The 22,559-nt window shown below is 38.4% G+C and overlaps 1 protein-coding gene across 7 annotated transcripts in view; it reads left to right on the forward strand.

Annotated features, from left to right (window-relative positions):
• Positions 1-22,559, forward strand: part of ATRNL1 (attractin like 1) — a 529,120-nt gene that overhangs the window by 39,602 nt on the left and 466,959 nt on the right. For 3 of the 7 annotated variants that reach the window (XM_027647920.1, XM_027647922.1, XM_027647921.1), the window contains exon 1: positions 18,230-19,147. The exons of 1 other annotated variant lie outside the window; for it this stretch is intronic. In XM_027647920.1, coding sequence (XP_027503721.1) covers positions 18,864-19,147 — 284 coding nt within the window. In that variant the 5' untranslated portion in view covers positions 18,230-18,863. Of the gene's footprint in view, positions 1-9,111; positions 9,234-9,311; positions 9,392-14,379; positions 14,508-18,229; positions 19,148-22,559 lie in introns of those variants that run through there. 3 more of the 7 variants (XM_027647918.1, XM_027647919.1, XM_027647923.1) reach the window with 2 other exon arrangements.

Raw genomic sequence — 22,559 nt, forward strand, 5'->3', positions numbered from 1 at the left:
TGAGATGGAGACTTCTCCAGACCTGCCAGACCTCACAGAGATCCTGTTGAGCTGCTTTGCTCTTTAGTGTCCATTTACAGTCTCAGATATGGTATGGAAGCAGCAAGGGAGTGGGCCTGAGAGATGGCTTGTGCAAAATGGTCCAGATCTGTGGCTGTGTTGTAGGCTGAGGCTCCCTGAGTTAGGTGAGCTCACTTCCCTTCTGTGCAGAAAGAGGTGAATGAAATGTAGAAATGGTCTAGGAGTTTGTAAATACCCTTAATGAGGCATTAGCTTTATTTTATATAAAGTGCAACGTGTGTCATATAAGACCTTGTATTTCAGGGATAGACAATTTAAAATCTAACAGTAATTTACCAGTCTAGCATCAGCCAAACCATCTCTGGATTTTAATTCTTCTCCAGCTAAGGGCTGACAGCAATGAAGATTAAACATTTTTTTACTTCTCCTTAAGATCTCAGCAAACTGCAGATTTGAAACACAGAAAAGAGATTGACCTTCATATTAACCTGAATTTCTTTTCCTGTTTCTTCTTGAACATATTTTATTCTCTTTATGCACAGTAGGGCTCTTTTTTCATGTGCTTCGCTGTTGAACGAAATGCCAAAAAGATGGAGTGTGCACTTTTACATCAAAGAAATGATGAGACCATAAAAACTCATTTCCCTTGTGACTTCTTAAATTGTTGCTAAGGAATTGAGCGAGTCTCTTTGAAACAATGTGTCCCTTTAAATTCTGTTTTCTTATTTGTCTTAAAACAGAATGCCACCATTTAATGTAGGTCATGATACAAAGGCCACTAAGGTCAAGAAAAGATCTTTAGTTACTGCAGTAAGTGTTAGGACAGATTTTTCAAGTATTTCATTATGTAAAACACAGGGCAGACAGTTTTAAAAAGAACTAGTTATCTAAGGGGGAAAAAATGCCTGGTGTATTTTGTTTATTCAACTAGAAAAATTTTGCCTTCACATGGGCAAGAAAGAATTAAGTGAATTCCCTTCTTACTGCACAGAATGGATCTGACAAGGACAAGAAAGGTCAAGTGGTAGTTAAATTCAGAGATCCAAACCAGCAAAAATATTGATTTACTTCAGTTTTTCTTATACATAAACGTGATATGAGGTAGAAACAAACAGTAAAAAAACCCACAATATAAACTCTACTGGAGGGAAACCTTCTCCAATTCTACATGACAGTTTTGGATAATCCTTCAGTGCTGGGATGAATGATTTGTTACTGCTTCAGTCCAGGAAGTTGCTAGAAATGGTCTTGATTGGAATGAAAAGGTATTGTAAAGCAATTAAGTTCTGACCATTAACAAAGCTCCCACAGGGTGCATTAATTTTTAAAAGTAGACAAAGACTGCATTTAGTAGCTGTATAACTGTGGCTATACTGAAATATGGGAAAATGCTGCAGCAAGTCAACACTGTTGTAAATATTCCTTATCAGTTTCCAGAAAAAGGTTGTGAAGTTCTAATTGAAAAAAGCATTTAAGCATATGATGAACTTTATTTCGTTTTAACTGAATATAAATTAAACAAACAGCTAAGCCCTTTGCTTAATAAGGAGAAATTTAAATGTCTGCTTATAGCCCAGGTTCAGTGTTCATTGAAGTTTCCATTCCTCTGAATTGGAGCCTTAATCCCCTAAATTTTCATGGTATTTTTTGGATCTAGAATCCAGAAAATTCCACTTTTCTCACAGACACAAAGCAACCTCCTTAAAGATATCCATGATATTCCTTTCCAAAGGTCCAGTCCTCTGCTCTCTTTAATTTACAGTTTATTTCTCACTCCCAAAGCATGTAGTAACTTAAGCAGGCAATTTTACAACTTCTCACAATAGTGATTGCTTACTGTACCACTTAAAAAAAATCCAGTGCTGGAGAAGATACTAAACCTTCTCTGTGCAGGTCTCTACCTCTGAAGGTGTCCAGCTGCTGATACTCGCCCTCTTCCCCCCTTCTGTACTCACACCCAGTTTCTGGTTGGTCAGTCTCTAGAAATGCCTAGGAAGAGACAGTCTCTGTTATGGTTCCGTGCTGGGATAGCACAACAATGGAAAAACATTGCTACCAGTAAAATATGTTTAACTGTTTTCCAAATGCTGGAGGGAGCCAACAGTCCGTATCAAAGCCTTTGCGAAGGCATCAAGCCAGTTTCTCGGATTCCATTGTTTACAATCTCACTTAGGTTATTTCCCAACAACTTGGAAAATGCTGGTTTTGTATCTGAAATGAGTGTGTCCAGTGCCAAAGTGAGAATATGGGATACTTACAAAACAAGGCTATCTAGCATGACTGGCAGTCTATAGGACTCAGTAACTAAATGGTTCTAGCAATTCCATTACTGAAGATACTTCAACCATCTTGTGATTTACATATGGGGTTTGGTTTGAGTTTTTTTTTTTTTTTCTTTTTTCTGGCAACATGGTTCTGAGCCAAGGGATTGAGCCAGGTTTTGTTCCACACTACTGGTTCCAAAACTGTCAGTGCAGCAGATGCAGGAATACAGGTTGAGAGAATCACAAAGGGATAAGTGGGCAAATTTGCTCAATGCTGCTGGTTGCAGAGTTTCTTGTGCTAAGCAGTTATTCTCTGGTACATAGAAAGGAGAAGCACAACTGTACAGGTAATATTTTAAAAAGGCTTTCTTTTAAACTACACTGAAAATGGGTATTTTATACTATCACTTAAAAGTCTGAACATCATAACTTTGGTTTCAAATCCAAAGAAAGCAGGTACCCATTTCCAAATCTGACACATAATATGCTGCCATGTTAGATAATGCAGCCCTGATTCCAGAAGATGGAAGGTCACTAGCTTCAGTGTGCTTGGAAACAGAAGAAAAGCAGTTTTTAAAGGAAAGAGAAACTTTCAGAAGATCCAGTATTTATTTTTGAACCAGTAAGTTGCATTTAATATGCCACCTTGGTATTTTTTTTGACATCAGAAACAAGTATATATATAGCAAGTTCATATCTCTTAATCTAAGAAAAATTGACAGCCCCTACATTTGGAAAATCTGCTATGCAAACAGCTGAACTGTTCAGATTAATTTCATTACAGGGGTTCTTCTGAGATACTTTTCCCATTTAAAATAATGGTGGTTTTCACCTGATGAAACCTTTGGTATTTTTGTATAGTGTAATAAAATAATCACTACTATTGGGTTTGCTACCCAGTTTTCATCATGACTAATTTTTGTGGGTGAAATATTTTAATAAATATAGGTTGGGGTTTTTTTTCAGGCTAAAAAATTACTTTGAAGAAGAGGGAAAAGATGGACTTTCTGCACTGATATTGGAAAAAAATTGTTCTCCTCTTTGCAAAGTGCACCAATGCCTTTTGATTAAAACTAAGAATGAAAAATCTGACTCTAGTTTGAGAGCCTTAGGGGTAAAATTCCTTCAGTGAGCCAGGGAATGAAAAGAGAGTCAGGTAGCAGTGTGAATTTCCACACAGTCTCAAAAATGTGCTGCTCTGGAAGAACAGTTTCCAGCATTTGCCTGCAAACATTCCTGATGCCCTGCCCAGCTACTTAACTGACCTGTTATCTTTTGCATTCTTTTCCTACAAACTGATGTCCAGCACAAATTACACTGAATTCTTAATTCAGTGGCCAATTAACTAATAACTGCTAAAAATCTGTCTTGAAACTGTAGCATGGAACAGAGGTTAATTCTATGTGCAGTTACCAGGCTGATGAGATGATGATAAAAAGCAGAATGAAATGTGCTGTCTTTTCAGAAGGCAGAACCCCTATTTTCTTTACTTCTGCCCCCAGAATGTCATTGGCTTTTGAAAATATACTGATAAAGTCCTTCTGTTATTGCTGTGATGCAGTGTGAGGGATTCTCAATGCCTCTGCCTGTACTTTATTGCACTCTAATATATCTTTCTCTTGAGAATGTTTGTACTTGTGAAGAACTGAGTCTGTGGTAACACAACAGAGCTAGAAAAGACAAGAATGTTACTGATCTCAACCTAGACTTGCAATAAGCTTAGTGGAGTAATTAATGTTATCACCTTGCCACCTGTTTTCATTCCAAACGAGTGTTAGAATGTGGAGTTGCACAGTTTGTATTTCAGAACTTGCCTATAAGACAATAAAGGAACAGCACAACTGAGATAATGAGTGATGGTGAGAATGGTAAGACAATAATTAATCATAGCTTTAAACTGAAAAAGGACAGGTTTAGATAAGATATTAGAAAGAAATTGTTCACTGTGAGGGTAGAGAGGCACTGGAACAATTGCCCAGGGAAGCCGTGGATGCCCCAACCCAGGTAGTGTCAAGGCCAGGTTGGATGGGACTTTGAGTGACCTGATCTAGTGGGAGGTGTCCCTGCCCATGGCAAGGGGGTTGGAAGGAGATGATTTTTAAGGTTCTTTCCAACCCAAACCATTCTGTGAATCTATAACTTCTACTGAGACCTTCAGTAACATTTATTTCTTTCATACCTACTTAGCCATGCAGTTAAAAATAAGACCAATCCTTACTTTGCAGGACTGAAGATTTTGATATTCACTAAAAAAAAAAGTCTATAGAGTAACTATGTCCTGAATATCTTCATAAAAGGAGTATTTTCAAGAACATTTCAAGATGACATTCTAAAAAATGCAACATCAGAAAGAAGCAAAAAGCATTTGCATAGAAATGATCACAGTCATTCATGGTGGCCTAATTTGTGCCTATGTTTTATTTTTAGACTGTTTATGAAAATTCCAGGGCTGATTACTATATTCATTTCATGAAAATAGTAGAAATGTACTGATTCAGTGCATTACTCTCTTCAACCAGTCATAAGAAAGGATTTATCTCAGTTATCCAGGGTAAAAATTATATTGCTCAATTTCTTCATCTTTAGTGCATGTGATAACACAGAAAAAAACGCTTTACAAAGTGCTTTCTGTCAAGGGAATTCCAGGCCACAGTAAAGGAGTGCACTTTGAAGTAATGAAAAACATCATTTGGGGCTATTCACAAAAGAAACACTTAGTGTGTTTATGAATGTTTAAGTCTGTTATGCAGTGCTAGTAAATTATGCTGATGTATAAAAAGAGAGCATGCTCAACACTGAGGAAGAAGTTATGACACTAAGGACGTCTTATAACTGGAAAAGAATCTTTACCATGGTTGCATTTACCATCAAAGAAATAATAAAAAAAAAGGAAAAGGAAAGTTAAATAATAAACTTAATTTTGCTTTAGAATCAGTTCCCTTTCAGAACAAAGGAATAACTTTCAAAGGGGCTTTTGGAACAGAGTTGTGAGAGATTTTATAGACCAGTCAGAGGTCTAGAAAATATGATCTCTGAAGAAAGACTGTGTGAACTGGGACTCTTTTAGATTAAAAAAGAGAAAGCTAGGGCTAGGTGACCTCCCTTCCAGCTTTATATTTCTATGGAAATAAAAGGAACTGAAGGAGGGTCACTGCATCCAAAGACATAATCCTACCTTTCCGGAGATAAAAATTAGTTCTGTATAAAAGTTGAACTGTCACCTAACCCCTTCAGTCACCTATCCTACAAGACTTATATAAAGACATAAGGGGACATTAGTGTCTTTTTATTTCCAGTATAAGCAGGAAAGCAACTTGCATGGTACAATGAAATTTCGTTTATATGCAGAAGAGTGGGATGTTGAATAAATTCTTGCTAGAGTGCTCTTTGTCTATTGTTTCCTTGTTTTGTTAATATTTACTATATAAATATTTAGCTAATAGATCAGATGATACTTGGAACTTTGTTGTATTAACATAATAAATAACTAACTGGTTTTTAACTGTTGGTGGCAAATGTGTTTACAAATACCACCACAAAGAGCACCTGGCCACCTCAGCAGGTCCTGACAACCTAACTTTCTAGCAAGACTGCTCATCAATTATATACATGAGGTATACACCATATGGCCATATGCTTTTCACTGGGATAATGGATGGTGTTTTGGTTTATGAAAATCATCTTCATAAAATGGAAATGACTCTTGCAAACCATCAGATAAAAGGTGGACGAAAGTGAGCCCATTCAAAACTGGTATAAACTAATTGGGAAATTCTCTGTTCACTGTTCTCCAAATAGTCTGTGATAACATTCACAGGTCCTTTGTTTGCTTTGCTTATAGGAGTGTAGAGAGATGCCTTTTATGGGGGGGAGGGTGGCAGGACGTTTTACATATTATATGTGAGAACAGGTAGGCAGAGGCAGGAGAAGATGAGTAGAAAAAAGGGTGCATTGCAAAGGCTGTTTTAAGTTTTGAAATTAAAGGCAGATAAATGAAATTCTGTGACCTGACCATATAGAAAATCAGTGGTAGAATCAAGCTGAGGATTCAAATCTGTTGTTTAGTATTTCTGCCATGGTTGTTCAAAACTAATCCTGTTTATCATCCTTGTCTGTGCTTGTATATGTAGGTTGCTACTCTCCCTCTGTGCTTTCAATCTGTCCAACGCAATGAAGAGTTAGCAGTATAGAAGGTTTTAAATAGATGCTTTTTCACATTGTGTTTGCTTTTAGCTTACTCTTTTTGATACAGCAAGAACACTGAACATGTGAAATTGTTAATATTTTCAGTTGTTTAGATGAAGAAACATCCCAAATGTTACAGGTTCTATTTCTGAGAAATTCTGGCAATGTGCTTCATCTTTCAGACAGTTGCTGCAGAGACTTGTATAAATCTGGCACATTTGTTCTTGTATTAGTTTTTTTGTGTTTTTTTTTTTGTTTTTTTTTTTTTGTGGTTTTTGTTGTTGTTGTGGGTTTTTTTTTTTTTTTTCATTTTATTCTTGAGATTCTGCCTGGGAAGGAGTTGTTTTAAAAATTCATTATTATTTGATTGCAAGTTGGATGTCAGCCAACTAAATTTTTGGATTTGAAAGAAAATGCAGCATCAGCTTCTCTGGCACTATAATGGAATGAAACCCTCGAAGCACTCATTAAAAGGGCTTCTGCCGTCTAGCAAAATTAGATGAGGTGTAAATCACTGAACTACCATATGTGGTTTGAAATGGAATATTTAATTCTATAGAATCCAAACCCAAGGCTAAAGGGAAATTTAACTACATAAGCACAATATTTTGATGATGGAAGAAGTAATACCATTTTAGGGGTTTTATGTTTGATGTTTGAATTTAAAAAATGTCTATTGAGGGAACCTCCATTGATATCCACATTGTTATCTGGCATAGAGGCAAATGCTTGAGGAGTAATAATAAAGTACAGTAATGACTTTCCCCACTAAAGAGTTTCTAAGGGCTGTAAAAATATTACTGGAAAATTTTGATTGTAGAGGCATGATCATAATAATTATTTCTTCCTTTAGCTTCATCTTCATAATTTTGTGCCCTTTCATACAGCTCATATCAGGGTAAGTTTGCTATTGCTCCTCAGTTGCTGAAGGATGGAGCTGGTTCCACTCCTGGATGTAGAAAGGATCAGGAGCTATGAAACAGTCCTGCCTTTGATTTTGCTTGTATTCAAAATGAAGATGAAAAGTTATAGCTTTTTTCCAATAACAATAGTAATATAAGTAAATATTTCTACTAATGTCCTATTCATTGACACTTGTTGGGACTGGGGCTTCATTACGTTGATGCCACGCAAGTTTCAAAGAAAAAATGCCTGGCCTGAAGTCTTTGTAAACAGACATAAGGAAAGGGATGTGGGTGCATTACCTGAATAAATAAATACACAGCAGAATGTTTCTCACTTTGTTATACCTGAAGTAATTTGATTTTGACCCTTTGTGGCTCTATTTGAATTATAGTTTTATGAGATTATATGGGGTTTTTATAAGTTTTTACAGTAATTTATCAGGCTTTAAGTTATCAGCCTTTAAATCCACTTTTGAGAATAAAGGTGAGACGGTGTTGTTTTATCATTACTATTTTCTAAATGCCTCTATAAAAGCAGGTAAGGATTAATTTCACGTGCTGCAAAAGTATAACTGCACCCACATGAAAACAAGTTTAAACAGAAAAACACTTTTTATTTCTTGTTTATACTGCACATGGAAATGGAACACTTCTGTAGGAAATGTATTTCCCTGTGACAGCATGGACGAATAGATTCTAGGAACTATTTCTTTGTCTCTTCAAGCCAGACAAGGTGGGACTCATGAATTGCATTTTAAGAGGAATCACTTTGAAGACAAGGGAAAGATCATGTGAGAAAACTGGTATTTGAGGAAATCTTCTGCATAGTTTCAAATTTAAGAATAAAGACATCCTTCAGAAAAGGAATGAGCTTTAAAAGACTCAGAATGTGCAGCACTGTGCTGAGAATAAGCAATAGATTTGGTTCCTTCACATTGTTCTCTGGAGTGGGGAAGTGGAGTAGTGGGAGTGTGTTGGGATCAAAGGATGGTTGGTAATTTATTTTGTGTCCTTTTCTACAGCTACTTTGATATCCAGTATAAGCTGAAATGAATAATGTTCATTTCTTGAGGAAAATATGGTGCATTTGAAAACCAGTGTTCAAATGAGCAATAATCCAGTCTGGCTTCCTTTGTGTTATCCAAAGCAGCAGCGTCTTCAGCTTCAGAGATAAGGGTAGGAAGACTGCTTAATTTCAAAGGTTTTCACTTTTATCTTAGACTGGGAAATCTGAATACTTTAATGGGTTTAGGTTTTTAATTTAATTCCAGGTTGCTCATCATTTCACCTTTCAGCTGGGCTATAGAGATAATTCAATCATATTTCCCTTGACAAGTCATCTGAATTATGCTTATATTTCTCTGCAGATGTGAAAATCAGCTGCCATAATAAAGAGTGTGACAGACACTTTTGCCTTCCTTACCTCTTTCTCCCTTAATTTAGGGACTGTTCTGGTCTTGCTTCATAATGCAGATATAGGCACATGAAAGATAGCCCTTGTATAAAATGTAATGTGGTATTTTTGCATAGGCACAATGTCAAAAGTTTTGGCAGGAAGGCCAGAGAGTAGTCATTAGGCAAGAAAAGCATCAACTATGCAAAACAAGCATATTCTGGAGGTTTGGGGAATGTGTGCTCTATTTTTGCCTAGAGTTCAAACATTGTACTCATCTGTTTACATACTGCTTCCCTTCCATAATTGTTTTTCAAAAAGACTCTTCCTAATTTTTTTCCAGGGCTATCCTTGCTATCCAGCATATAATCAGATCTTAACTTCTGATGCAAACACCTGAACATGGAGGAGGGTTCTCTGCTCTGATTCTTGATCCCAAATGGGTGATCAAGACACAAAGACAAGGTAGTAATGTCTTAAATTAATGTTTTTACTCTTAGACTTTACAAATTAATTTAGTATGTGAAATGTCTACTCTTGAAGGCACCCCAAACAAGATTAAGCATTTCACAGATTTGGGTGAATGCATGCTAAAGCCAATGTCACAACATTTCCATGCTCAGGTAAGGTCTGTCTTTTTAATGTTCATCTTCTTTTTGAGGTCGTTAAATATGAAGATTTTTTTTTTTTTATCTCCAACATTGTTTTTGTCACCTCTGTTTTTTCTGCTACCTCTGAAGGTCAAGACAGCCCCAGCTGCTCAGCTGTTAACCAGCGCCACATGGGGCTTTGCTGGATTTAGAACTCTTCAGGTGTGAACTGTCACCATCATTCCTCAGAGGTGTTTCTGCATTCTTTCCCATAGGAAGCTGACTGTACTAACAGCATTTTCTTCCAGTTAAGAGGCAAACAGGCACATTAAATACTTTTCCCTTGAGGCCCAGACTGTAATTCCTGAGTTTATTCTCTTTAATTGTAGACCATGCAAACTTGTGAAAGCTCAGTGTCTAAACCTACCCTTCAAATGATGTGCTGTTGTTCTGCAGCTATAATTTTCTGATATTCTTCAGAGAGATATGGGCATTCATTTTTGCCCAAAATACTCACAGGAAACATCCATACTGTCTGCTGTTTATAACATTGGCATTCATTCCATATTTGGCAGGTGTTCATACACAAACCTGGACATCTAACAGCCTTTTTATTTGAGGCATTACTGGTGCCTTGCTAATGGTAGTCCCTTCTAGCAGGGAAAGTAACACCTGGAACTTTCTACTTCATAAAGGCAGATTCTAGAATAAGGTGTGTATATAGGTGAGGGTATGTGAACTAAAAAAACCCAAAAAAGCCTAGAACAATTACAAAATTTTAGAAGTGTGTTAGTGTGAGTGCACACAGTCATGTTTGTGTGTGTGCACATCTATGTTAACACTTGAACATGAGTTAAAACTTTATAACTTGCCTTACATTATGGTAGCTTTTCAGCCAGTAAATTATATAGACAAAGTTTATTATGAAATATTTCTGTTGGTGTAATTAGACATTTGAATTATTTAAATGGATGGAAAGAAACTCAGACCAAATTATGATTTTTCTCACTTTGTTTTTTTTGGTAAACAACAAAGCAATCTTCCCCTAGGGAGAAAAATGGAGGAAAGGAGAAAAATGCAGAAGCACAAAATACAGTAAACTTACTTATACTGCTGTATAAAACACTGCTCTGAAATAAGGATATTTTGCAAAAAAAAATTTTCCATGAGATTTTATTACACCTTCCTTTTCTCAGGCTTTCATTATAGCCTGAAGCTATTTTTCTTCATGGCATAACAACACTATTTGTAGTTAGAGGCATAACCCATCCAGAGTGTTACCTTTCAGTATGTGGTTCTCCTGATACTGATGTACAGGCAATAACATTTTTTTTAGCAATGATGAAGCCACAGATAAGCTCCATGAGACACAGTTGAAAATCATATTTCATAATCTTGTTTTGAACATCACTTTAATATTTAATATGACCACGTGCAGCTCTGGCAGAAGTACACTGTGATACATGGAATTAATTTCAGGAGGCCAGATGCACATCTCATCTTGTAATGATGGTGGACAGTCAAAGTCAATGTGACTGGGGAAGGCACCTGAAAAAAATGAAATTCCACCATCTGTCTTTGCTTCAAGCATTTGAAATTGCTTTTAAAGGAGTCCAAGAGATACAGCATCAGTATGAGATGGAGAATTTGGAGAGGAAAATGGGTTGAAAACAACTGACAAGCCATCGTAATGTGGTATAATCCTTGTGGAAAACAGCAGTCTTCTGATACAAAGAAATATAGAAGCTACTACTATTTCAAGCACAGAACTCTCCCATTTGAACTGAATATGAATATCATCATGCTACTTTTGATCTATTCTGTGCTTCAGCATTTTCTCATTTTAATCTGGCTTGCTTGGTCTATTTCTTTATATTTATCATAATATATGTGTCATTTCTTCCCATATTTTATGATTTTTTTTAGATTTTCAGATTGCTAAAAAATTCCTGATGCAATCATGTTAATTTTTTATGTAATTCTAATTTTTCTTCCATATTAGGATAATTTGCTGTTCTGTCTTTATCTCTTACATTCCTTTTTTCCTTATCACTTCTCAGATACTTGCATTCCCCAGAGCCACTTGAGGTCCATTACCCTTATTTTGTTAGTCACAATTTAAAGGAAGAATGGAAAACTTCTCATTTTTATGATCTTCTTCACTTGAATTAACTTCCAATTTAAAATTCTTAACCGCTTCCTCCTAAAGAAAGAAATTCTAGACAAAAGGGGTGATTAGAATTGGAATTGGCTCCCTAGGGAGGTGGTGGAGTCACCGTCCCTGGAAGTGTTCCAAGAAAGCGGAAGTGTTCCAAGAAAGTGTTCCAAGTGGCACTCAGTGCCATGGTCTGGTAGACAAGGTGGTGTTCAGTCATAGGTTGGACTCAACCATCTCAGAGGTCTTTTCCAACCTAATTGATTCCACGATTTTGTTTATGGATCTGTACTTCATGTGTTTGATGGCTCCCTTTCTTACACAATTTTCCATTCTCTCCTCTCTCTCCTCCCCTCCTTGGCTTTGGCCATGCACATTCTGAACCTGTAACCTGAGAAGAGAGGGTAGTAAAGCCTTCAGATTTTTTTCACTGGCACCTTTTAAAACTAGTTCAAAGCCTTGCTCATGCAGAGCAATTTGCCAGGCTGGTGAGAAGGTTTTCCTCAGCAGTGAGCCTTACAGACAGCTCTCCTGCATGCCCTCCTGTGCACCACCTGTGCAGCCAGACCTCCCCATGGCACAGCCAGAGCCTTTATCCATGGCTGAGGACATGCATAAGGTCAGCTTATCTCTACTTGTAGTTTCTCTAACCTCATCCCTGCAGTAACACCAGCACACAAGTGTACAAACGAGAGACGCCACATGCATCTGTTTGCTTTTTTGTGGCAATAAACCTTGTCACTTCAGAGAAATAAAGTAATCCTTAATAATTATTATTTCTACCATTTTCTGAAAATGTGGAAATTAATGTGTTAAGCTAATTAAATAACTGCTTCTGTGCTTGAAAAAGTATTGTATTTATACAAGAGAGTTATTTCTTCAAATTACTGAAAATAGTTGCATTGAATGAATACAATATGCCAATTATATTCCTGGCATATAATGTCTGTTTCGACATGAATACTGAGGGAAAATTTAATCTACTCAATTCTTTTTTGACATCTAGTAGAGAAGACAGAGATCAATGCATGCATAGCCTCTCATTTTTGCCAATTTTATGCAAATCAAATGGCAAAAAAGAGCATAATTTTATTGCATTATTCCATTCTGCCTAGTACAATTATTGCTTTGCTATCCTTGTTGCAGTCTATTTGATCTACTTGTTTTTCCATCTTTTTGCAAGTATCACTTTCCAAAGTTTAACAGTACAACTACTCAAGTATTAACTGAAAAAAGGAGGAAGTAACTTTTAAAAAAATACATATAATGAAAACCCAGAAAAATTCAGTAGAAACTGGAAAGGAAAATATGACTTTAGGGAAAGCAAATTATTTCATTACAGTGTTAAAAATATTGAAAAAATAAGTATTAAAAAGTTAGCCATTATTAAAAGTTCTTTTAAAAGAAAAGTAAAAAATCTGCATGAGATTATATTGAAGTAGAATCACTAAGACTAGGTAATATCACCCCTAAGGAGCCGAACCACGATATAAAGATAAAAATTGTATAAATCAAAATACTGATTATAGTGCTGATTTAACATTTACCAAACATTTTATTTGATAGTCTTTGGAGAAATTGGTGTAAGACTTACAAAGCTCTTGGGTAAAGTATAATGTGATGAGGAAGAACCAGTAAGCCATCAATAATAAATTCATTCTTCCTAAGCCTTGCAAAGAAAAAATAGTGGATAGGAGAAAATTGGAGCATATGGTTTATTTTTATTTTCAAAATCTTTTAGTAAGGCTTTTTTTCAATATCATTCAGCAAACAAGCCAGAAAAAATGTGGAAACCTCTGCTAAATTCTGAAGAAGAGGTTTAAATCCCAGTAAGGTCAATGGAATTTCATTATCCTCTAATAATTTTTTCAGCATTTTGCTGAAACTTATGAATAAAAAGAATAAATACAGAAACAAAGGCAAAAGAAGAATCCCAAAGATCATTTCCTGATTTAAAAAAGAATGAGAGAAAATAACTCAAAGTAAATGCTTTCTAAGCAAGAAAAAGGTTTAATAATGGTGTCCCTTTGGGTTCATTAAAAGGGTATTGGATAAATTCAGTATACCTACTAATGATGTGTAAGGAAGGTTGAATTGTGAGACTGAGCTTTGCTGACAAGGCAAAAATGCCCTAGCTTAGGTAAGATTAAGCAGGATTGTGAAAAACTCCAGAAGGAATAGCAAGGAAAATGAAAGGCAGGAGAATGGATGCAGAAAAATATGCAGCAGAAGGGACATTTGCCTTGGGAAATGTCAGTGTAGGATGCATCAAGGTTCCAGCAATGGCATAAAATTACATATCTATTCATTAGAAAGACTTCTAAAAACTTAGTATTTTAAAAAATAGAAGATTCATACTAAGAGTCAAGATCAATATTGGCTGATTTGTTCAATCATAAATGGAAATGCTCAGATAGGCTACTTAAGTTTTAGCATGTGTACAGAAAGTATATAGGAAAACATAGCATGATTTTATTTCCTGGTTTAGTAGACTTTTATTTGAAAGCAAACAGGTGTTTCAAATAATGACAATGTCATTATCAATGCTGGTATTGTCTGGTCTCTGTTTTTCTGAAATCTCTTTTACCTTTGAATGGACCTGAAAACAACTTGTAATTTACCACATTATTCTTCACCCACAGTCCACAACTTAAGAATGTAAAAATGTCATTATTTTTTTCTTCATGAAAAAATTCTGCAAATGGACAAATATTTCAGCAAAACTCCAGCCTCTTTCTTTGTAGAATAGATTTTACACCTCAGCTTATGCACATGCATAAAAAATACAGAACTGACTGTATTTTCTTCAGATATGGATTTTTGAGAAAATTAAATAAACATTAATTTCTCCTCCTTTGTTTTGTAGACCTTTCTGAGTTTGGTAAGCTTCCTACAGCACCTACAGTCTTTATTTTATGGCAGTTTGCTTCTTGGAGATGATAATTCATGTCGACTTACTGCCATAGCAAAATACATGCAGAGGTGTTAAGAAAGGTAAGACTTTCTATCAAGGTTTCAAGATTTCACTTTAAAAGTGTATCAGTGAATTTTCTGAAAAGTTTATGTCTTTCTAAATTTAGAAAAAAATGAGGAGGCAAGGGAAGGCTTATATTTTTAATCTTACAAAATAACACACATTATTCTGTTAGCATTAGAATCTGATAAGTAGGGACACATTTTTTTTACCTCATGGAAGAGACTGATAGTTTTCATAATATCAGAAAGGGTTTTATGGAATGGCTCAGGTGACTCAATATTGCTCAATGAAAATTGAGCATGAAATTTACAAAAAAAAAAAGCCTTTTGTTGTCCTTCATACAAAGTGTTGGGTGCATATTTGGAAAGAAAAGGGAAAGCTTACAATCAAGTTATCCTTGTAAGGCTCAGTAAGAAGCCTGTACACTGTTCTGGTGTGCTAAGCTCTTCAATCACTCTGTAGCTGTTCCCTCCATTACAGCCATCTACACACTAGTTTTACCAATATGTCATAAGGCCAACTCAGATCTATATTTCCCTGTCTAGAAGCAGTGCAGAGCTCGGCCCCTTTTACTTAATGAGTCCAATAACATCTGTCCCAAGGAGAAAGGAAAGGGCATAGAAAATATTTGCTTCTCTTAATATCCTTGCGAAGAGGTCAACCCAAATGATAATAATTTTTCTCCCTCTTCTCTTCAGCTGCTTATATTGTTCTTCTCAACATCACTGCAAAAACACATCTGCACTGGATACTGTAAATAGGATTAAGCATCCTTAAGGGAAGAGGATGTCTGAAGCAAGGCTTCATCAGTATCAGCCTGTAGGGGAGGGCCAGCAGAGTGGGGAGGGGTGCACGTGTGTGTGCATGGGGGACAGGGAGGAGAGGATGGTTCCTGCTATATTCTTGTCCTCAGAATCTTGCAGAAATTCTGAACAGCTGAAGAAGTCTGTGTTTGAGGGCTGTTTTGCTTTATCCGTTCCACCCTGTCTCATAACAGCAATCATTGAGAATTTAAATATACTTTAACCTGTTTTAGTGAATGAACATGAATGTATCAGCATTTTCCCTTGTATATTAGTGCTTAGGTTTTGATAGTAACAGCCTGGAAGCCTTTATATTTGGTTGAGTTTTTTTGCTTCCCTGCTACAATGCATATATTCTTGGAAGGCTTTGTTCACATCATCTACATCACTGCTCTAGTTTGTAATCTCGTTATCTATTTTTATCCACTCATTTAAAACTTTTGAGAAGTTGTTCAGATGCTTTTAAGTTCTAAATCTACCCAAGATGGTTCAGTACATTAGTTCTTTAAAAGTGTAAATGATTTCTGTGTCAAGAACTGAAAGGATGAAAGGTGTAAAATGTTACACTTGCAAGAAAAGTGGAACTTACAGATATGCATGTAAAAATGAAAGGATTGACAGATCTGACTGACTCCTCACAGCCAGATTTGTTAACTTCATCTGACACCAAAAAAATCCCATCAAATCAGCACAGAAGAGAACCAGTACTGGTGTTTGTACACCATTCATTTCCTGGAATTATGAAATATCTACTGCATTGCTGTGACATACAGCAGACAAAAGCCTTGCATTCCTTTATTTCACAGTGTGTTACTTTTTATTCAGGAGACAGGGGTGTGATGTTTCTTCCTTGATGTTCTAAATCTACAAACCTTTCCAGTTGTGGGGTTTTTTTATGATTGTTTATGCAGTAAAAGCACTATCAGGCTTTTACTATCTGTACCTCTTATAACCACTCTAGTACTTATCTGTTGGCCATTTGTGTTGTTTGTTTTTTTTCTCAAGCCTCACACAATTACTAAAAAGCTGTTTAAGTTTGCTCAATATAACTTCGTACTTTTTTTTGTTGTTGTTTTGGGTTTGTTTTTGTGCTTTTGAATAGATCTCTTGCCTGGTAAAGGGTTGTTGAAATCCTAGCTTTGCTGTGAATGGTACTTGAATGTTAATTTCAAACATTTTCAAAAATTTGGTTGACTTCTTTAGATCTGAAACAAAATCTTCCTTCAATCTCAGAAAAAGATGGTTCCAACTTTAGAACTTTTTTGGTTGGTTTAAAGGAATTGAGAAAGTGGAGGAGGAATGTATAACGTTACCCTGTCATGGTAAGCAAAACTATGCTTAAAGTGTTTCTGTATTAAAGAATATTTTTGAATTGACATTGTGTCTTGGACTGGGATCTCCTTTTAACTGCATTTCTGGTCCCACAATGGTGTTTAACAGAGGACAGTTGTTCAGCAGCTTTAATCACATGTGATATTGTATAATTAGCAGACTGTTTGACAAAGGCTTCAGCCTCAGCTTTTTATCATAAAATATAAAGCAGCAACACAATTTCCATTTCCCCTCCTTGCATGAACTCACCAAGTTATTACCAAACACATACAAAGAGATGCCTTATAGCTATTAAATGTGTCTGATGAAGGACAATGAAATGATCTATCTCAGCTGTTAGGAAGACAATGTACAATGTACTCGTGGACTGAGTGTGGCTTTTGGACCTCCTGACATCTTCTGGAAAAATTACTTTTCACCTCTGTTTTCCCCACACAGTAGCAGGTGTTCCCTCCATCAAGACTGTAAGCTCCTTAAGGCACAGACTCTTTTTCTGTGATGTTTACTGTGTTTGGCTTTGACATCCTGATCTGGGTTGGCCTCTTTTTTCACACAAAGCACAAATAGATACCCCTTACAGTAGTACTGATTGACTTTGATTTTTTGGGAATTCAGGTTAAGATTTAATGGTGTGCCTAGGAAAACAGGTTAAACTAAAACCCAGACAATTCCTATGTGCCCCAAGGGTAAGAACTTCAGAATCTGGAGAGTGGTCAATTTGGATCTGATTCCACACACTAAAAGTGGTCACTTTGGACTTACCTATTTTGAGATGGTACCAGGAGATGAAATTAAATACCCTTTCTTCATCTGCTTGGAACAGAGACATCATGTCATAAGTTTCCAATTTCAGTGTTAGGAGAAAGTTTCAGAGGGTTTGACTGACTGTAAAATGAAACAGGTTATAGTAAAGTTGGAAGAGATGGACTGTGTATGGAATACATTTCACGAAAAAAAAAAAGAGAAAAGGACATTTTAGACAACTTCATTACAAAAATTACTTTTGCACAAGAACTTTTGTGACTGCTCATGTTATAAGCCGGAGGCAAAGTCTTGATCTGAACCGTAAAACGGGAAGATGGAGTAAACCTTAGGAAGGTGAGGTTTCCAAAACAAGCTGTAACATCTCTTCCAGCACTGACCGGGGCGAGTTCAAAGCAAACCGCCTCTGAACTTTGCAGGATCCGAGGAACACACCGGAGCAGCCCGGCCCGGCGAAGAGAAGCCAAGGTAGCGGACCGGGGGACACCAGAGCCTTCGGTGGAGCAGGTCGGGGGTCTCCAGGGGCTACCGGGGCCGCTCCCCCGCTCCCGAGCCCCGGGCGGGGCCGCCCCCGCGGGGCCTCCGAGGTGCGGGCGGTGTCCGCACACGTGGGGCTCCATCTCCCCATCCCCTTGTTTTCCATAGCGTGGGCGGCAGAGTGTGCTGGGAGCGCGGGGGAAGGGGCGGGCGCGGCGTGCGGGAGCTGCCGGTGCGCGGTTCCCCCTCCCCGGGCTGGACCCCTCTACCCACCCAGGGACGGATCCAAGCGGACCGAGGGGCGGGAGGCGGCTCCGAGCGGAGATGACAATTAGCCTTTAAAAATGGCTGCTTGGAAGCTGTCAGCTGGGACGCGGAGGGGCTGTTAACCCTCCTCTCCCCGCCGCACGCCTCCCTTCTCCGCAGGGCTAATAGCGGAGCGGGGGATAAGAGCTCTCCAGCCCTTTCCCCGCCCCGCCGGAGCTCGATGCCGTAGCGGCTCCGGGGCCCGGCCGCCCTCACTTCCCAGCTGGCTGCCTGGTGAAGGGACGGCGTTCCCCGCCTCCCTCCCAGCGCTGCCGCTGCGTGTGAGCCGCGGGCACCGGGACCACAAAGGAGGAGGGGGAGCCGCGGGATACATGGTCCAGGGTGCTGTGTGCGCGCCGGAGGGGGGCATCTCTGGCGAGGAGAAAACACAAGGTCAAGAGGCGGCTCTTCTCCTCCTCCTCCTCCATGGAAGAAGACGGGAGCGATGAGCCCTGAGCAGGACGGCGAAGAGAAGGGGCGGATGGCTGAGCGCTGCCGGGCTTCCCCTCGGGACTGACGCGGGCGCGGAGAGCTGAAGGGGCCGGAGGAGGCAGCGCTGGGGTCGGGAGGGAGGGAGGGAGGAGAGGAAGGCGAGGAGGAAGCGGGGGGTTTGAATCTCCCTGGCTGGATTATCTCCCTTCAGGGGAAGCTGCCATCGCCGCCCGGCCTCGGCCCGCGGCCCCTGCGGCCAAGATGGACCTGGGCAGCGCCGCCCGGAGAGCGGGAGCTGCCCCCGCAACCCCGGCCGCCTGGAGACCTTTCCCCTCCGCCTGCTGCTGCTGCTTCGCCTCGCTCCTGGATGTGAACAGCTGGCTGCTCTTCTACGGCTTCCTCTACCTGGCTCTCTACGCCCAGGTGTCCCAGTCCAAGTCCTGCGACAAAATCTCCTGCTTCTCGGGTCATTGTGTCAACTCCACCTGTGTCTGCGACCAGGGCTGGGTGGGAGACCAGTGCCAACACTGCCAGGGCAGGTTCAAGTAAGTATCTGCTTATTACCATTTACTTCTTTTCATCTCTACACCCTTTTCCTGTCACTTTTACTTGCCTGTTTTTCATTTTGACTGTGTCTGCTGTGATTCTGTTCATGTGTGGTGGAAGTATATGGCAGAAGTTAAGGCTGAAATAGGCTCCTCCACCTCTTAAGAGCACAGGGGACAGTCTTCCGAAGGAAAATAGTACCTGCTGACTTACCGCTGAAAATAGGCTGCTCCACTTCATGGGAACCGAGAGACAGAAATCGACCTGAAGCTGTGTCGCTGCTGTCCCTTCTGGAAGGGTCATGGAAGTGACATGTGCACTCATAGGGCTGCCCAGGGAGCAAAAACTAGTAGTGGATTTTAATGACTTTTTCCATCTGAAGAGTGAAAGTGTTTAGCTCATTCCAGTCTTCCTTTCTTTCCGGTGTTCTAGTTAAGTGGGTATTGCTCGGTTACATTCAGCACAACGTGAGTGCAGCTGAGTGAAATGTACATCCCTAAGGACAAGGTTTGCAGGAGAGAGTGGAAAATGTAAACCCCTAACATGTTTTTGCTAAGCAGAGCTCGAACTATCTTCTCATTCTTAAAAGTGAATGTGATACCAAGTCATTGATCAGTATGAAAGAAGCACACCCAGACATTTGCTTTTCTATATGTAGTGGGAAAGAAGACTTAATTTATAGGGCTGTCACTTTCCTCCCGCCCCCTTTGCTATCAGCGTGAAGACTGGATGTGAAGAATACTGCTTACTGTTATTTTGCGATATAATCTTGGGCAGGACATCTCATTTCATTCCCTTGTAAAACACCCCTTAAAAGCAGGAACTCTGTTGATTAAGTATGCTGACATATATAGCTAGAAAGTGTTCTAATATCTGACTAATAACTATCAATAATTGTTTTTAAAAATTTTAATTTAAAAATTGTGTTTTAGTTCAGTTTTCAGTTTTCTCTGGAGTACTGAAATTAAGCTATATAATTTACATCTCTTTTAAACATTTAACACATAGTCACTTATTCTTAAATAAATAAAAAAGGTAAATCCACTAACTTGTTAGCTTGGGAAGGAGTAGGTGAAGTCAGACATGTTGGCTGAAGTAATGTACACACTGCTGAGAAAGTAACAATTCACTGATAATATTTGGATAATATCCCATCAGTACTATTATAACTCAGCTATAAAGGTAATGCAAGACAAATATAATACATCTTTTCTGCATGTGAACTTGATAATAAGGTTTTAAAGCTGGTCATTTGTTGCCTGTATGTACTGGGGGTTTGGGGTTTGTCCTGCTCTGTGCAGTGGAACAATGGGCTAATTGCAGAGGGATTGAGAGTGAGGAGAGGCGGCCCAGGTGAATCTTCTTTGTGTGTGTGGATCTGCAGAGCTATAATTTCCTTACTTTAAGGAGATTACTTGTATCCTTTGTCTTGGTACCACTCGCAGCAGACTCTGATAATGCAAGGACCAGAGCAAACTTTAATTTCAGTTTCAAAGCTTGTTACGACTTAGTATATTTTCTGAATGGTTACTGGAGCCTCTATCCTATCCTTACAGGTATTATCTTGCTTATCTGTTGAAACGTTTATATTTCTTGACATTGGTTGTGTTTGTCAAGTGAGGAAGCACAGTGGTTATATTTTTCCTTCTGGTAGAAAGTTAATAATCCATCCCCACCTAGAGGAAGTTCTGCCTGAATGTTGGAAGGGCACCTCTTCTGAGCTGAGCAAACAGAGTGGTTAATCGATGTGCTGTTGGAAGTTTTGATTTCTCATTAGCTCCTCTACATTCTTTCATGCTTAGCTTTAGAAGTGATAGTGATGCTTGCATTGTGATTTTGATCACGGAAGTAAGCTGTTGGAGACCTATTTTTTACTGAGGACACTTTCATAGCAGTATCTCTAATAGCTCATCTTTAATCTTTATTCTTGGATGCAAAGTATACTTTGCAATGAAAATAAGCAGCCTAAGATTTAAAGCTTTTCAAGCCCTGTGAGTTGGGGATGGAGTGAATATGTTAAAACGTTTCTTACAATGCAAGCAGCAGCTTGGAGTGGTTGTATTTTGAATCCTGAAAATTCAGATGGGTGTTGAATGGGTGATGAGTCAAGCTCCATGTATTTCCATCTGAAGAGCTGGAAAGAGAATGTTGGTCTGCCTGATGTGTAGGTGATTGAAGACCTTTCTGACTTCTCTGGGAGTTGATGGTTTGCCTTACTGTCGTGGAACATTTGCTTATTGTTTCTGTTTTTCTGTGAAGCTGAGCTTTATCCTTAAATAGCCATGGTTGAACTTTTGCAGCAGTTTGACAAGTTCTGTTGAATGTACATCACTTCTGCAGCAGTTGCTTCTGTTAATAAGAATTATTATGCAGATTGTTTCAGAATGACAAAAATTGCAAAGTGTGTTTGTGTTACGACTGCATTAACAGCCGTTTCGCGGCTTGTAGATAGATATACAAATGTTAATAGAACCTTTCTTTATTACTCTAAACATTTACATTGTTTCGAAGTTGCAGCTGTTTGAAGTGCCTGCGTTTGTCTGTCACCTAAGATTTTAATTGAACTTTTAATAACCCAAATTGAACATGTGTAAAACCTGTCTCTACATTATTTGAAGAAACAGATTTTCAAGGATAGGCTTAAAACAGTTGAAAATAAAAGGGTCTTTCTTTTTCTTCATCTAAGTGAAGTATGGTTATTTTTCCTCTCTGTAAATGAGTGACTTGCATTAGCAAGCACCTGTAACATTATTTTAAGAGGAGAAATAGTCTGCCTAAGGGTAACTTGGGACCATTAATTCTTTGGTGAGAGATGTGGAATATTTTTTATTTTGTTTTATTTCTTTTCTTGATTGAGAAATAATAACATAGCAGAGATATATCAGAAATAATTGATCAATCTTTGTAAGCAGGTGTCAATTGACAGTACTGTGGTAACCTTGCCTTTTCCCTGTAGGAGAACTACCGAGTAAGTGGACTACTTAGCAAATGTTGCTCTGAGCTGGATGAAAGAAGGATGGATGGGGGATAAAATGAGCAGACAGATTGTCCAGCACCATTTTACCATTTTCTTACTCTTATTTGCCAACTTTTATTTACCCTTTGTGTTGTGAAACATGTGGTAACTCGTTACAGAAATTGAGATGTTGCTATTCTTACTGCAGTGCATTCACATCTGTGTCACTCACTTTTCAGAATGATCTAGGCCTCATCTCTGGCTGGTGGTAAAGTATTTCACTCTCTGTCCAGACTGGATATCTGAATGGAATTCTGACTTCATGATTTCTTAAAACCTTTTTTTTCTTCCATTCCTTCCTCTCTGCTCTAAAAGAATACAAAACCTTTTTTTTTTTTTTAACCAAGATAAAAAAGGGAAAATATATTTCCATATATTTTCCATATATTTGAAAA

Source organism: Corapipo altera, unplaced genomic scaffold (assembly GCF_003945725.1).
Source record: "Corapipo altera isolate COAL_440 unplaced genomic scaffold, ASM394572v1 56, whole genome shotgun sequence".
Taxonomy (NCBI): domain Eukaryota; kingdom Metazoa; phylum Chordata; class Aves; order Passeriformes; family Pipridae; genus Corapipo; species Corapipo altera.